Source organism: Mus musculus, chromosome X, assembly GCF_000001635.26.
Source record: "Mus musculus strain C57BL/6J chromosome X, GRCm38.p6 C57BL/6J".
Classification (NCBI taxonomy): Eukaryota; Metazoa; Chordata; class Mammalia; order Rodentia; family Muridae; genus Mus; species Mus musculus.
In genome coordinates, this window is record NC_000086.7 from 164511954 (window position 1) to 164526932 (window position 14979).

General features: G+C 41.7%; 1 protein-coding gene across 1 annotated transcript in view; it reads left to right on the forward strand.

The window, feature by feature from the left end:
* The window catches only part of Asb9 (ankyrin repeat and SOCS box-containing 9), a 41850-nt gene that overhangs the window by 14051 nt on the left and 12820 nt on the right, over positions 1–14979 (forward strand). The window contains exon 3 of the mRNA NM_027027.2: positions 2976–3055. Within this exon, the coding sequence (NP_081303.1) occupies positions 2976–3055 (80 nt within the window). The remainder of the gene's footprint in view (positions 1–2975; positions 3056–14979) is intronic.

Here is a 14979-nt window from a genome sequence, read left to right on the forward strand (position 1 = left end):
TTCCCAAGAGGCTAAACATATCATATAGAAGTCCCATTCTTTGGGGGTAGGCACAAATAATTTAAAATCAGTATCTACCCCCAAATGTGGAATGAATGTTTGTAGCAGCATTTTTCTAACCCTAAAGTGGAAACAACACAAATTGTCTTCACCTGATAAATGGTTTGCTAAAATGTAATCGATCTATAGAATGGATATTTGACTAAAGATGTCATGAAGTGCTAATACATTCTACAGGGTAGATGCAGCTTGGAGCAGTGCATCGCGTAGAGTTTCATTTAGACGAATTGTCCAGAATAGGCAAATCCGTAAAGACAAGAAAAAGATCAATGGTTGTTGGGCTAGCACACATGCGATGTGGAGTGAATCTTAATGGCCATGAGATTTCTTCACAGGGTAATGAAAATAGTCTGAGACTGATTGTGGTGTTGGCTGCACAAGTCTGTATTTATAAGGAAAAGCATTGGGTTGTATCTTTCCAGTGGGCAGATCTTAATGTGAGTTGTAGCTCAATGAAGATGTTCACTAGCAATCTAGAGATGGATATTAGTATTGTCAGCCTTGGGGTGTGTTTCTGAACCACACTCTCTACTTCTAAAAGACACAAGGTGTCTCTGCTCTGTAAATGCTGAATTCTGCATGATTTCAAAGTATCAAATAGACTTGCTTTTGATCTTGGGAGGAACGTTATTCTGTATTTGCTGTAACAAAGAAAAATGTTCCCATGATGAATAAGTAGGAGTCAAGCCCCAGATTTTGGCGTTCCTTTAATAAAACCGTTGAAGTACTTTAATGCCATCTGAACTGAGTTGTAATTTAGCCTCTAAATTACCTTTCTGGACTGTTTAGCCTGTCAAGTATTATAATCTGAGACAGCATTAAAGATGCAGAGGATTTTGACAATTGTATTTCTTAGCAGCTGAGTCCTTGGAAGGAAAAATAAAGAGCTAATCATTTCCCACTCAGAGAGCGATTGGCGTCCAGTTGTGCATGTATCAAAACCTGATTTTCAAGACCTTCCTCACATTTTGTCTTTTCTTGCTCAAGATTTTGTATAAATGGTGTCCTCCATTATCAGCACCTGAAGAGTGGTATTGCACGGTAAAATTCTGATTCAGAAGCCGATTTCTCTACATCTATAATCTGGATTTAAGACTCCCCAGATAGACGCACCAGTGTTTTCCTCAAGAGAATTAGGAACCTCTGTGAAGGCTGTGAGGACACTGGGCATGTACCAAGCCCAAGATTTTTAGAGCCAGGAAAAGCCATTTCCCTTAAGTTTTTTTGTCTGCAGACCTTAGTGACCCCAGTAAGAAAGCACTGGATGGGCTGCGTGTAGGCGGCCCACACAGCATCCTTTCATGTACTAAATGCTTAATGAGTCCATCTGCAAGGACGGTAATTTGCTCACTGGGACAGATTTTCCAGGGCATTGATGGCTCCAGGTGGCAGGCAGTCCTCAGCTAACACTCGTTAGGTACAAAGTGTTCTTGTCTTTTCATGGCCTTTCGGTTTGCAAGGCATTTGCAACTACCCTTGCTCTCAGGCTCTCTCAGCCTTTAACAGCTCTTAAGTGCTCATGCAAGGAACAAGTAACATCAGACAGTTGCACCTTGCTTGCATATCATGTGCTTATCAAGGAAAGGCAGAGCTGGAACTGATGCAGGCTCAGGCAAACCTCCCCCGTAGTAGCTTCTCGCATCTGTTTGTTCTGGAAGTCAGATGCAGCTTGAGATGAGGAACAAATCTGGTCTATGCTAAATTCAATTATATCTACACTTAATTACGAGGCCAGAGGAAAGCTCATTGTGTTGGATAGGGCTTACAGGCTTCTTTCCTGAAACTTTGTAGTCCTCTTATATGGTGGTACACTACATTTGCTCTTTTAAACGCAATGCTTATGGGATGTAATCAAGACACTGTTTAGTGTCACGACAAGATAATAATAATAGCTAGTATGTATTGAGCCATGGGTAAGTATGTTTCTGTCTTTACCCAAAATGAAACTGAGAGTTGGAATTTGTTCATGGAGCCACTGTTCAGAAGAGGTCAACTGAGTCTGAAATCAGAATGTTCTTTTAACCACATTAGCACACTGGTTAGAGGGGAGGGTCACAAATAAGGCCATGATTTCAAGTTTAGACTGAATTCTGATTTGTGCTTAATATTGGGACAGAAGGTAACCTATAAATAGATACAGTTCTGTTTAAATTTTATTACAAGCCTAATGGTGTATGTAATTATATGATTGCTACTATTAGTGCATGCTAGTGTTTGCTGAGATGCCAAAGTTTGTGTTTCATGCAGGAAGCAAGACTGGCAATCACGGCTAAATTCCCTAATGCTGGTAATTGGCAAACCTCTCATACAATGACATGGGCCATTTGCCTTTGAGACCAGTGTGAAAATAGGAGTTCAGTCATCTACTTGTCATTCCAACCTGCCTCTTTAAAATATCAATTTAAATCAGATTTGTTTTTTGAAGGATACATAAAAACAGACATTGTATGCATTCATGAGATGCTCTTAATGGCTTGTTCCATGTACTATGGAAGCCACTTATAGATATGTCTCCGTAAATGCTGATTGTTTTCTAACGCTAAAAATATCAAAGATCTTGTACCTTTTTGAAATTTGTATCAGGAAGTTCCTATTTATAATTACCCTAGGGAGGAGTAGTGGACCACAGCATCTTGCTCCTCAATAAAATAGTGACTTAGTATTCACCAGTCAACCTTTCCTATCTCTCTTCTCATCATAATCTCCAAGTCTCTGGTGACTACTGGTCTCTTCTTCCTTTCCTGCATAGGAGCTAGATTACATTACACTGTTTTTCTGTGCTTGGCTGACTTCACTCACTCAACATGTTTTCCAGTCTCCCTCTTTGGTTGGTTGGTCCTTACTTTGGGTGCCGGATGAACCTCTCAGTCCAAGTGTCTTAGCATGATGTAACTCATTTCTCCCTTTCCATGCAGATGTAGTGTCTGACTGGTCTCCTCTTCATGATGCTGCAATCCACGGATGTCTGCTGACCCTGAGGAACCTTATCAGCCAGGTAGCTCTAGAAATAATAACTGCTAATAACTGTATCAAGTGTATCTTCTCGTTCTACCAGAATGATAAAAGAGAAGTCACAGAATAATAGTAAGATAAACATTTCCTCTAAGCTGAATCAGCAAAATGAGGAGACTCTCACTGTAATAATAACCCTTTCCTTCATTGTAGGGTATCATCATCAGTGTGTTTTTTTGTTTTGTTTTATTTTTGTTTGTTTTTTTTTGAAAACCTAAGTGCACAGTGGGAAGCAAGCTAAATACTTGTTCAGTGGATTACCAGCAAGTGATAATTCATGCCGTGTCGGTTTATAAACAAATCATGGTCTTACATTTATCAGGGGGAGATGGTTCATTTAGTAAAGTGCCGGCTGTACAAGGCTAAGGACCTGAGCAGAAATCCCAGAACGCACCTAAAAACAACAAATAAATAAAGTGGAGACAGTGACACATGTCTGTAATGGTGACACTCAGAGGGCAGAGGTGAGCAGACCCCCAGGAGCTGCAGTCTAGCCAGTTGACGAGTGTTAGGGTCAATAAGAGATCCTGGGTTAATGGATAAGGTGGTGAGCAAAAGTGAAAGAGCCCCCTTGTCTACCTCTAGGCTCCGTGTGCACACAATGAACACATGTGCTTACACAGAAGTACACACAGACTTGCAACATATGAGCAAAGTTTCTAATGTAAAGTAGGGATTTTGAGCTATAGCAATTTTGTCTCTCGGGGGATAATTGCTAGAACCGGTTACCTTCAGTCATCATACTAGAGTGGTGCTAATGTATCTAGTAGGTGGAAACCACTGGTCCCGTTAAGTGTCCTACAGTGCGCAGGACTGCTTGTGTCAAGAATTAGGCAGCTCCAAAATGTCAGCAACTCAAGGACTAAAGACTCCTAGTGTAAAATAAATGCTTGAAAATGTCTTTTAAATATGTGGTCTTAGAATTTCAGTGCATTTTCAGTTTGGTAAAATCCCCAGTTGCCTACAACTCTCAGCAGTTTGATTTTAGTTTGCTTCTCCTTAGGTGTAATTTGCCTGTACACACTGATTTGTTTTTAATTTATTAGGTATTTTCTTCATTTACATTTCCAATGCTATCCCAAAAGTCCCCCATATCCCCCCACTACCCTACCCACCCACTCCCACTTCTTGGCCCTGATGTTCCCCTGTACTGAGGCATATAAAGTTTGCAAGACAAAGGGGCCTCTCTTTCCAATGATGGCCGACTTCTGATACATATGCAACTAGAGACATGAGCTCCAGGGGTACTGGTTAGTTCATATTGTTGTTCCACCTATAGGGTTGCTGACCCCTTTAGCTCCTTGGGTACTTTCTCTAGCTCCTCCATTGGGGGCCCTGTGTTCCATCCAATAGCTGACTATGAGCATCCACTTCTGTGTGTGCTAGGCCCCGGCATAACCTCACAAGAGACAGCTATATCGGGTCCTTTCAGCAAAATTTTAATAGTGTATGCAATGGTGTCAGCTTTTGGAGGCTGATTATGGGATGGATCCCCGGGTATGGCAGTCTCTAGATGGTCCATCCTTTTGTCCCAGCTCCAAACTTTGTCTCTGTAACTCCTTCCATGGGTGTTTTGTTCGAAATTCTAAGAAAGGGCAAAGTGTCCACACTTTGGTCTTCTTTCTTCTTGAGTTTCATGTGTTTTGCAAATTGTATTTTGTATCTTGGGTATTCTAAGTTTCTGGGCTAATATCCACTTATCAGTGAGTACATATCATGTGAGTTTTTTTGTGATTGGGTTACCTCACTCAGGATGATGCCCTCCAGGTCAATCCATTTGCCTAAGAACTTCATAAATTCATTTTTTTAATAGCTGAGTAGTACTCCATTGTGTAAATGTACCACGTTTTCTGTAACCATCCCTCTGTTGAGGGGCATCTGGGTTCTTTCCAGCTTCTGACTATTATAAATAAGGCTGCTATGAACATAGTGGTGCATGTGTCCTTCTTATGAGTTGGAACATCTTCTGGATATATGCCCAGGAGAGGTATTGTGGGATCCTCCGGTAGTACTATGTCCAATTTTCTGGGGAACCACCAGACTGGTTCTAAAAGAGTGGCAGTACAAGCTTGCAATCCCACCAACAATGGAGGAGTTTTCCTCTTTCTCCACATCCTCGACAGCATCTGCTGTCACCTGAATTTTTAATCTTAGCCATTCTGACTGGTGTGAGGTGGAATCTCAGGGTTGTTTTGATTTGCATTTCCCTGATGATTAAGGATGCTGAACATTTTTTCAGGTGCTTCTCAGCCATTTGGTATTCCTCAGGTGAGAATTCTTTGTTTAGCTCTGAGCTCCATTTTTAATTGGGTTATTTGATTTTCTGGAGTCCACCTTCTTGAGTTCTTTATATATATTGGATATTAGTCCCCTATCTGATTTAGGATTGGTAAAGATACTTTCCCAATCAGTTGGTGGCCTTTTTGTCTTATTGACAGTGTTTTTTGCCTTACAGAAGCTTTGCAATTATATGAGGTCCCATTTGTTGATTCTTGATCTTACAGCACAAGCCATTGATGTTCTATTCAGTAATAGTTCCCCTGTGCCCACATCTTCAAGGCTTTTGCCCACTTTCTCCTGTATAAGTTTCACTATCTCTGGTTTTATGTGGAGTTCCTTGATCCACTTAGATTTGACCTTAGTACAAGGAGATAGGAATGGATCAATTCACATTCTCCTATATGATAACCGCCATTTGTGCCAGCACCATTTGTTGAAAATGCTGTCTTTTTTTCCACTGGATGGTTTTAGCTCCCTTGTCAAAGACCAAGTGACCATAGGTATGTGGGTTCATTTCTGGGTCTTCAATTCTATTCCATTGGTCTACTTGTCTGTTGCTATATCAATACCATGCAGTTTTTAATCACAATTGCTCTGAAGTACAGCTTTAGGTCAGGCATGGTGATTCCACCAGAGGTTCTTTTATCATTGAGAAGAGTTTTTGCTATCCTAGGTTTTTTTGTTATTCCAGATGAATTTGTAAATTGCCCTTTCTAATTCGTTGAAGAATTGAGTTGGAATTTTAATGGGGGTTCCATTGAATCTGTAGATTGATTTTGGCAAGACAGCCATTTTTACTATATTTATCCTGCCAATCCATGAACATGGGAGATCTTTCCATCCTCTGAGATCTTCTTTAATTTCTTTGTACAGAGACTTGAAGTTCTTATCATACAGACCTTTCACTTCCTTAGTTAGAGTCACGCCAAGGTGTTTTATATTATTTGTGACTATTGTGAAGGGTGTTGTTTCCCTAATTTCTTTCTCAGCCTGTTTTTCCTTTGTGTAGAGAAAGGCCACTGACTTGTTTGAGTTAATTTTATATCCAGCTACTTCACTGAAGCTGTTTATCAGGTTTAGGAGTTCTCTGGTAGAAATTTTAGGGTCACTTATATGTACTATCATATCATTTGCAAAAAGTGATATTTTGACTTCTTCCTTTCCAATTTGTATCACATTGATCTCCTTTTGTTGTCGAATTGCTCTGGCTAGCACATCAAGTACTATGTTTAATAGGTAGGGAGAAAGTGGGCAGCCTTGTCTAGTCCCTGATTTTAGTGGGATTTCTTCCAGCTTCTCACCATTTACTCTGATGTTGGCTACTGGTTTGCTGTAGATTGCTTTTATCATGTTTAGGTATGGGCCTTGAATTCCTGATCTTTCCAAGACTTTTATCAAGAATGGGTGTTGGATTTTGTCAAATGCTTTCTCGGCATCTAATGAGATGATCATGTGGTTTTTGTCTTTGGGTTTGTTTATATAGTGGATTATGTTGATGGATTTCCGTATATTAAACCATCCCTGCATCCCTGGAATGAAGCCTACTTGGTCAGGATGGATGATTGTTTTGATGTGTTTTTGGATTCGATTAGTGAGAATTTTATTGAGTATTTTTGCATTGATATTCATAAGGGAAATAGGTCTGAAGTTCTCTATCTTTGTTGGGTCTTTCTGTGGTTTAGGCATCAGAGTAATTGTGGCTTCATAGAATGAATTGCGTAGAGTACCTTCTGATTCTATTTTGTGGAATAGTTTGTGAAGAACTGGAATTAGATCTTCTTTGAAGGTCTGATAGAACTCTGTACTAAATCCATCTCGTCCTGCGCTTTTTTTTTGGTTGGGACACTATTAATGACTGCTTCTATTTCTTTAGGGGATATAGGACTGTTTAGATCATTAACCTGATCCTGATTTAACTTTGATACCCGGTATCTGTCTAGAAATTTGTCCATTTCATCCCGGTTTTCCAGTTCTGTTGAGTATAGCCTTTTGTAGAAGGATCTGATTGTGTTTTGGATTTCTTCAGGATCTGTTGTTATGTCTCCCTTTTTATTTCTTATTTTGTTAACTAGGATGCTGTCCCTGTGCCCTCTAGTGAGTCTGGCTAAGGGTTTATCTATCTTGTTGATTTTCTCAAAAAACCAGCTCCTTGTTTGGTTGATTCTTTGAATTGTTCTTCTTGTTTTCACTGGGTTCATTTTGCCCCTCAATTTGATTATTTCCTGCCATCTACTTCTCTTGGGTGAATTTTCTTCCTTTTGTTCTAGAGCTTTTAGGTGTTTTGTCAAGCTGCTAGTGTGTGCTCTCTCTCTAGTTTCTTTCTGGAGGCACTCAGAGCTATGAGTTTTTCTCTCAGAAGTGCTTTCATTGTGTCTCATAAGTTTGGGTATGTTGTGGCCTGTCCCAGAACCTGTTTAGCTTCTGTAGTCTGCACTCTCACCTACACAGACTAGACTCTGAGAGTTCCCGGACCAGAGATGGCTCCTCCAGGTGCTCTGTCAAAGCCCCCTCGAGCTGGGCAGACTTTTCACCTCTGGCAGGGAAGGTGCCCAGACGTCTGGAGCTCCAAATGGGGTCTGCCTCAGAAGTTCTGTTGCTTCTGTAGTCTGCACTCTCACCTGTGCAGACTAGTCTCTGAGGGCCCGGGAACCAAGATAGCTCCCCCAGGTGCTCCAGCAAAGGCCTCCCGGGCAGAGCCAACACGTCTCCTCTGGCAGGGAATGTGCCCGGATGTCTGGAGCCAAAACGGGTTCTGCCCCAGAAGCTGTGTTGCTTCTGCCTGACCCAGAAGCTGTTAGCTTCTGTAGTCCACACTCTCACCTGTGCAGATTAGTCTAGGAGGTATCCAGGAACCAAGATGGCTCCCCCAGATGCTCTGGCAAAGCCCTCCTGGCAGGAAAGGTGCCCGAATGTCTGGAGCCCGAAAAGGGGTCTGCCTCAGAAGCTGCGTCTCCTCTGCCTGTCCCAGGAGCCACTAGCCTCTGTAGTCCACAGTCTCACCTGAGCAGACTAGTCTCAGAGGGATCCAGGAAGCATGCACTGATTTCTGTTGGTTTTAAATTAGTAGAATTCTATGCAAAGACACCATTTAAAAAGCAGTTTACATCCTAACAAAGTCTTTGAAAACTTCTGTTCTCTAAAATATCATATTCTCTCTCTCTCTCTCTCTCTCTCTCTCTCTCTCTCTCTCTCTCTCTCTCTGTGTGTGTGTCTGTCTCACACATGCTTGTATGTAGCTAGAGGTGGAACCCAGGACCTTCTATAGAACAATATATCTTACTCTGTTGCAATCCTGCAAAATCTATGGACTCATTATTAAAGAAAAATTTAAATTCATAAAATACAAATCCTGGACAACCTATTAAAATATTGAAACAAATGTGTGATGTAATAACATGTGGACTTTTAGATTTATTTGTTAAAGTTTGAGCTGTGGTTTTGAAACTGCCATGATTTTTAAGCAGGGTGAGACTTCCTTAATGATTACTATTCACTGAAGATGTCTGTGATTGCTATCGATCATAATGCTATTAGTAACATGGCACATAAAAGCAGTGAAAGATAGAAGTGAGCTCAGAAAACACCCCAATTTCATGGACCTATTTAAAAGAACAAATTCCTCTATAAGAAGATTATTTCCAAAGAAAAATTTATACTACCCCAAGACACTGCTTTAAGGTACTTTTGCAAGCAGCAGCTTATTATAGATTCTATCAGATAACTCTATTTAAAAGAAGTTAGTTTACTCAGGTTAAAAGAAGATTTGCACTATTTGGATAGTACAAAAATGATTATGGAAGCTTTTATGTGTCACTTGTTTTGTTTTCTGTTTTATTTTATTTTTATTTGATGTGTATAGGTATTTTGCCTACATGTATGTTTGTGTATCATGTGTATGCAGTGCATGAGGAGGACAGAAGAAGGCGTTGGGCTCCTTGGAACTAGAGTTAGAGAGTTTTGAGCCACCATGTTGGTGCTGTGAATCGGGTCCTCTGGAAGGCCATAAAGTGCTTTTCACTAGGGCCACCTCTCCAGCCCTATGTATCTCTTGTTAACAGGAATGATGCTGGTTTATATTTGATATACATATATTTACTATCAGCTTAGAGCCAGGTCTTTATCTAAATTCTGTCAAGTCAGTTAAGTGAGTTGTCATGTTTGGACATCAATTCCTGCCTTTATAAAACGAAACTTCCAATATCCACCTTTATGAGTCCACCTCGAAACTCAGGAGCAAATGCTCATCGCAATATTCAGTGGCAGGATGCAATAACCATGACTTCTTGCTAATGAATGTTTGAGTCAGTTGACATAAGTTTGACTTGGCTGGCCTCAGCTCTAAGCTGCGGCACACATGGCTCTCATCCTTCTTTGACCTCTGGCTGCCTGAGGGCTTTACTTTTCTTGGTAAACGGCTGTTGCATAGCAGGGCAAGCTGAGCCATCCAAGGACAAAATGCTTCTAATCACAGCATATGCCATATCTGCTGACATTGAACTGGGTAAATCAAATCACATGACCAAGTCCAAAGGCAAGCGGTCAAGGAAGAATATATTCTGTTAATTCTCACGTACACACAGCAGTGAAAGTAGATGTATGAATCTGACCAATGCTTTGACTCAAAGTGACAAACACATGTACAGAACACATGATTCCTTGGTCTGTTAATGAAATGTTAAACACATGAGAGAAAACTGAATGTCTAGTGGTAGACATCAGCTCAGCAAACCTTTTGGGTACCAGATATGGGAGTAATCTGAAAAGTACCTGACTTTTTTCTTTACCTGTATGGTGGTTACACAGCTATATTTTCTTTGTGGTAATTCACCAAGGTGACACAATCTGTGAGTTGTTTAACATATCAATTCTATTTCAATTTTTAAAAAAGTTAAAAAACAACAATGGTGGTTTGTTGGGTCAGCAAAAGTAATTAAGCTGCCATAGATATAACAGTGAACTTAATTTAGTGGCTTTTCCTCCAGATTTTGGCTTAGAATTCCCATAGGGTACTGTTTGGGAGGAGCCTTTAAAATTGCTGACTCATCACTGGGCCTGGTAATGCAATGTAAGATACTCCAGAGCAGAAGCAAGCAGACCAAGGCCAGCATAGCTTACAGACTATGTTGAAGCCCAGTCTGTGCAACTCAGCCCTTATCTCCCATTTTTAAAGAGGGCCAGAGTTGTGTGAGAGATGGCTCAGCAGCTAAAGTACTCACAGCCCAAGCAGAAGGGCTAGAGACGGCATCCTAGAACCCATATAAGTGCCAGGTACGGATGTGGCCTACCTGTAATCCCAGCCTCACAAGCGGAGTCCAGCTCCCTTGAGCAAGCTGGCTAGCAAAACTAGTCATATCAGCGAGCACTGGGTGTCACTGATACACTCCCCTCCAATGAATCAGGAGGAAGAATGAGGCTCATTCAGGACATAGACCTTCGGCCTCTACAAGTAAGTGCACCTACATGCATATATATCCACACATGTCCACTCACACCTATGCAAACACACACACAGACACACAGACACACAGACACACACACACACACACACACACACACACACACACACACACACACTACCACCACTACTGCAACCGCCACCACCACCAACAATAGCAACACCAGCACAAACATGAAAATGGGAATAAGAAACAACAACAAAAAAGAAGACAAAAAGGGATTGAGATATAGCTCAGTGATAGACCACTTGGCTAGAGAATGACAGGGCCAAGGCTCAGTCCTATATATTACAGCAATAAACCACCAATCAACCTGCCAGCTGAATTGAGCTTCCTTTCATTATTTTGTCATCATGCAGCCTGGCTACCGGGACTTTATGAAAGCTTCCTATATGATTCCTCCATGTAGTCAAATCCAAGCAGCTACTCAGTAAATTCTCACCACAAGCAAGTAGGGAGGAGTAGAGTTTTATCCCCCAGAAAATTGAATAAGCCTACCTGCCTGTTTAGGGTTTTCTGTTGCTGTATAAAATACCATCACCAAAGGTATGATTTTTTTTTAATGGGGAGGAAAAGATTTGTTTCTTTTCTTCTTTTTTTTTATTAGATATTTTCTTTATTTACATTTTAAATGCTATACCCTTTCCTAGTTTCCTCTCTGAAAGTCCCCTATACCCTCCCCCTGCCCTGCTCCCCTACCCACCAACTCCCACTTCTTGGCCCTGGCATTCCCCTGTACTGAGGCATATAAAGTTTGCAATACCAAGGGGCCTCTCTTCCCAGTGATGGCCGACTAGGCCATCTTCTGATACATATGCAGCTAGAGACACGAGCTCTGGAGGTACTGGTTAGTTCATATTGTTGTTCCACCTATAGGGTTGCAGACCCCTTCAGGTCTTTGGGTACTTTCTCTAGCTCCTCCATTGGGGGCCCTGTGTTCCATCCAATAGATGACTGAGCATCCACTTCAGTATTTGCCAGGCATTGGCATGGACTCACAAGAGAGAGCTATATCAGGGTCCTTTCAGCAAAATCTTGCTGGTGTATGCAATAGTGTCTGGGTTTAGTGGTTATTTATGGGATGGATCCCCGGCTGGCTACCGGAAGTTTTATCAGTGAGGAAAGTCAGGGCAGGAACCAGAAAGCAAGAACTGATACACAGGCAACAGAGGAAGGTTACATACTGGCTGCTACTCCTGCCTCACTCAGCCTGCTTTCTTAGAGCACTGTGGACCACATGCTAAGACTGGCACGGCCTACAGTGAGCCCCACCCTCCCATATCGATCATCAATCAAGAAAAATGCAATAAGGCTTGTCTACACTGGTGGGGGCATTTTATTTTAAAGTTGAGGTTCCCTTTTCTGAAATGACTTTAGCTGTTGTCAAGTTGATTTAAAATTAGCCAGCGCCAATACCTACTGGGATCTTTAAAGGGCCAATGAAAGATCAGGGCAAAAACAAGGATAATCACTTGCATTTAGGAGTTGGTAACTGGCTTGAAGGCTAAATGGGAAAGAAGAAGAAATCCCAGATAGGAATGGCCTGCCAGTTACTGAGTGCTAGTTTTGTAGCCACCATTTTCTAGTCTTCATAAGAACCTTACCAGGCAGGTGGAATTGTAGCCATTCTACCTATGAGCATATTGAAGCTTAGGGATAAGTCACTGACTACCAGTCATACTGCTTGGTAGGTCCTGATGCTGGTATGGGTATTTGAACTTGGGAGCCACTCTGTCATCCTGAACTCCTGAGGTCTCACTCAGTTCTAGGGATCAAGCATGATCTTAATGCCACTGAGAGAACTAGGAGTGAGAAGGCTCTTTCCTTTCCTTTCCTTTCCTTTCCTTTCCTTTCCTTTCCTTTCCTTTCCTTTCCTTTCCTTTCCTTTCCTTTCCTTTCCTTTCCTTTCCTTTCCTTTCCTTTCCTTTTCTCTGTCTGTCTGTCTGTCTGTCTGTCTCTCTCTCTCTCTCTCTCTCTGCAAATTCTTGAGTTTTTATTGCTGGTTGAGTCCCTAGTAATTATGTCTTGGTATAGTATTATAAAATGTACCAGGGCTGATGTGTGTGTGTGTGTGTGTGTGTGTGTGTGTGTGTGTGTGTGTATTTGAATGTATTCACATGTAAGCAATGTAGAAAAGAACTTCGATAAAAGGAAACAATTTAGGCAAAATATTTGGGGAAATGCCCATACTAAGAGAGGTACAGAGGAAAGGACAGAGTCAGTGAAAGAGAGAAACCCATGCTCTGAAGATGGAAATCAGGTAGAACAGTATGTTAGAAGCCAGAGGAAAGGTTTCTGGAAGTCAAGATGAATAAATAGCAAAATCCAAGGTAGAAGGGTTTGGTGAACTGAACACTGCATATTGGGTTTTATAAAGAAGCCACGGTGATCTTTAGTTTTGTTTTTCTTTTTGGTGAAGCTTACAAAGCAGCAGGTTTTTTATATTTTTATAGCATTTCTACACAATCCTGGTTTGCTTATTACATTTGCATAAGTCTTAGTTTTGGTGGACTTTCCATCTTGACTCTCTTTTCACTCCCCCAATCCCAATTAAAGCCTTCCACCCTCCAGTGGATTTCCCCTTCCATTAAGATCAGTAAGAGAAGCTCAGGCAAGGATGCATAGTAGAGAGGAATATCAGGTAATGGAAAAAGAAAAGCATAGTTTGTGCGTGTGTGTGTGTGTGTGTGTGTGTGTGTGTGTGTGTGTGTGTAGGGATAGTGAAAGGATGGAGGGTGTTGAATGATGGCTTGGCAGAGGCTTTGGGAAGTATGTGACAGGGACAGAACTGGAGAATGGGTACAGGAAAGATGGTAGATGACATAATATCACATGGTGAAGGAGAGACCTCATAAGTCCAAGAGCTAGCAGAGCAATTTCGTGCATTTGTTCCCCAGAGAAGAGAGCACAAGGAAGGAAGACTGTGAAGGAGCAGGAGACCGTACGGGTGGGGCAAAGGGGCATAAGAATGCTACATGAAATGGCTGCGATTGCCTTGCTTGAGTAGGAAGGGAGCAAACCTGAGAAAAGCTAGAGCTTATCAGCTTCTTTTTTTTTTTTAAGATATTTTCTTAATTTACATTTCAAATGTTATCCCCTTTTCTGGTTTCCCCTCCGAAAATCCCCATCCCCTCCCCTTGCTCACCAACCCACCCATTCCTGCTTCCTGGCCCTGGCATTCCCCTATACTGGGGCATAGAACCTTCATAGGACCAAGGGCCTCTCTTCCCACTGATGACTGACTAGGCTATCCTCTGCTACATATGCAGCTAGAGCCATGAGTCCCACCATGTGTTTTGTTTGATTGGTGGTTTAGTCCCAGGGAGTTCTGGGGGTACTGGTTAGTTCATATTGTTGTTTCTCCTATGGGGCTGCAAACCCCTTCAGCTCCTTGGATACTTTCTCTAGCTCCTTCACTGGGGACCCTGTGCTCCGTCCAATGGATGACTGTGAGCATACACCTCTGTATTTGTCGGTCATCAGCTTCTTTTCTGCTTAGTATAGAAGGAACTGCAACCCATGGACAGAAAAGCTGGCAAGCCTACAGGTCTCTGTAGTTGTTTGACTTCTTTTAGGTATCCAAATGATGCTTTGTGCTGTAATAGAATGTTTCTGGGGACTGAGCACTGTATTGGTCAAGTTGCTGATCCTGTACAGCCCAAACAATCTACCAAAAACTGTGTGTGGCCATGGGCTGAGCAGAGTTGACAAATATTAATAGAACCATTAAGAACCAGCCATCTAGTCAATATGTGTTCTTTATGCAGATCCTACTGTGGAGTAAAAGCTGTGAGGTAATTGGTTAAGATTACCCCCTGATGTTATATGATTCAGATTTATCAATTAGTTAGATTATAAGATCACTGAAAGTACAGCTGTGGCTTAATGAATTCTAAGGTCCAAAGCTTTCAGAAGGAGACTTAAAGGACCTCTGTTACTGGTGCTAGCCTTTGAACTTTGCCCTGCAGCCCAGTCAGACTTTGACATTTTGATTCTACCATCTCATTCTCCCAAGCAGCTGAGATGGCAGGCCTGTGCCACCAGACCTATATTTGCAGTTAAGAGTTTTGCAATGAATGCCCCTCCCCCTCCCACTGCCCTCGTGTGTTACAGGCTAAGTGGGGCAGATTAGATAGGAGAACACTGAGAATGGAAACCAAACCAAACCAAA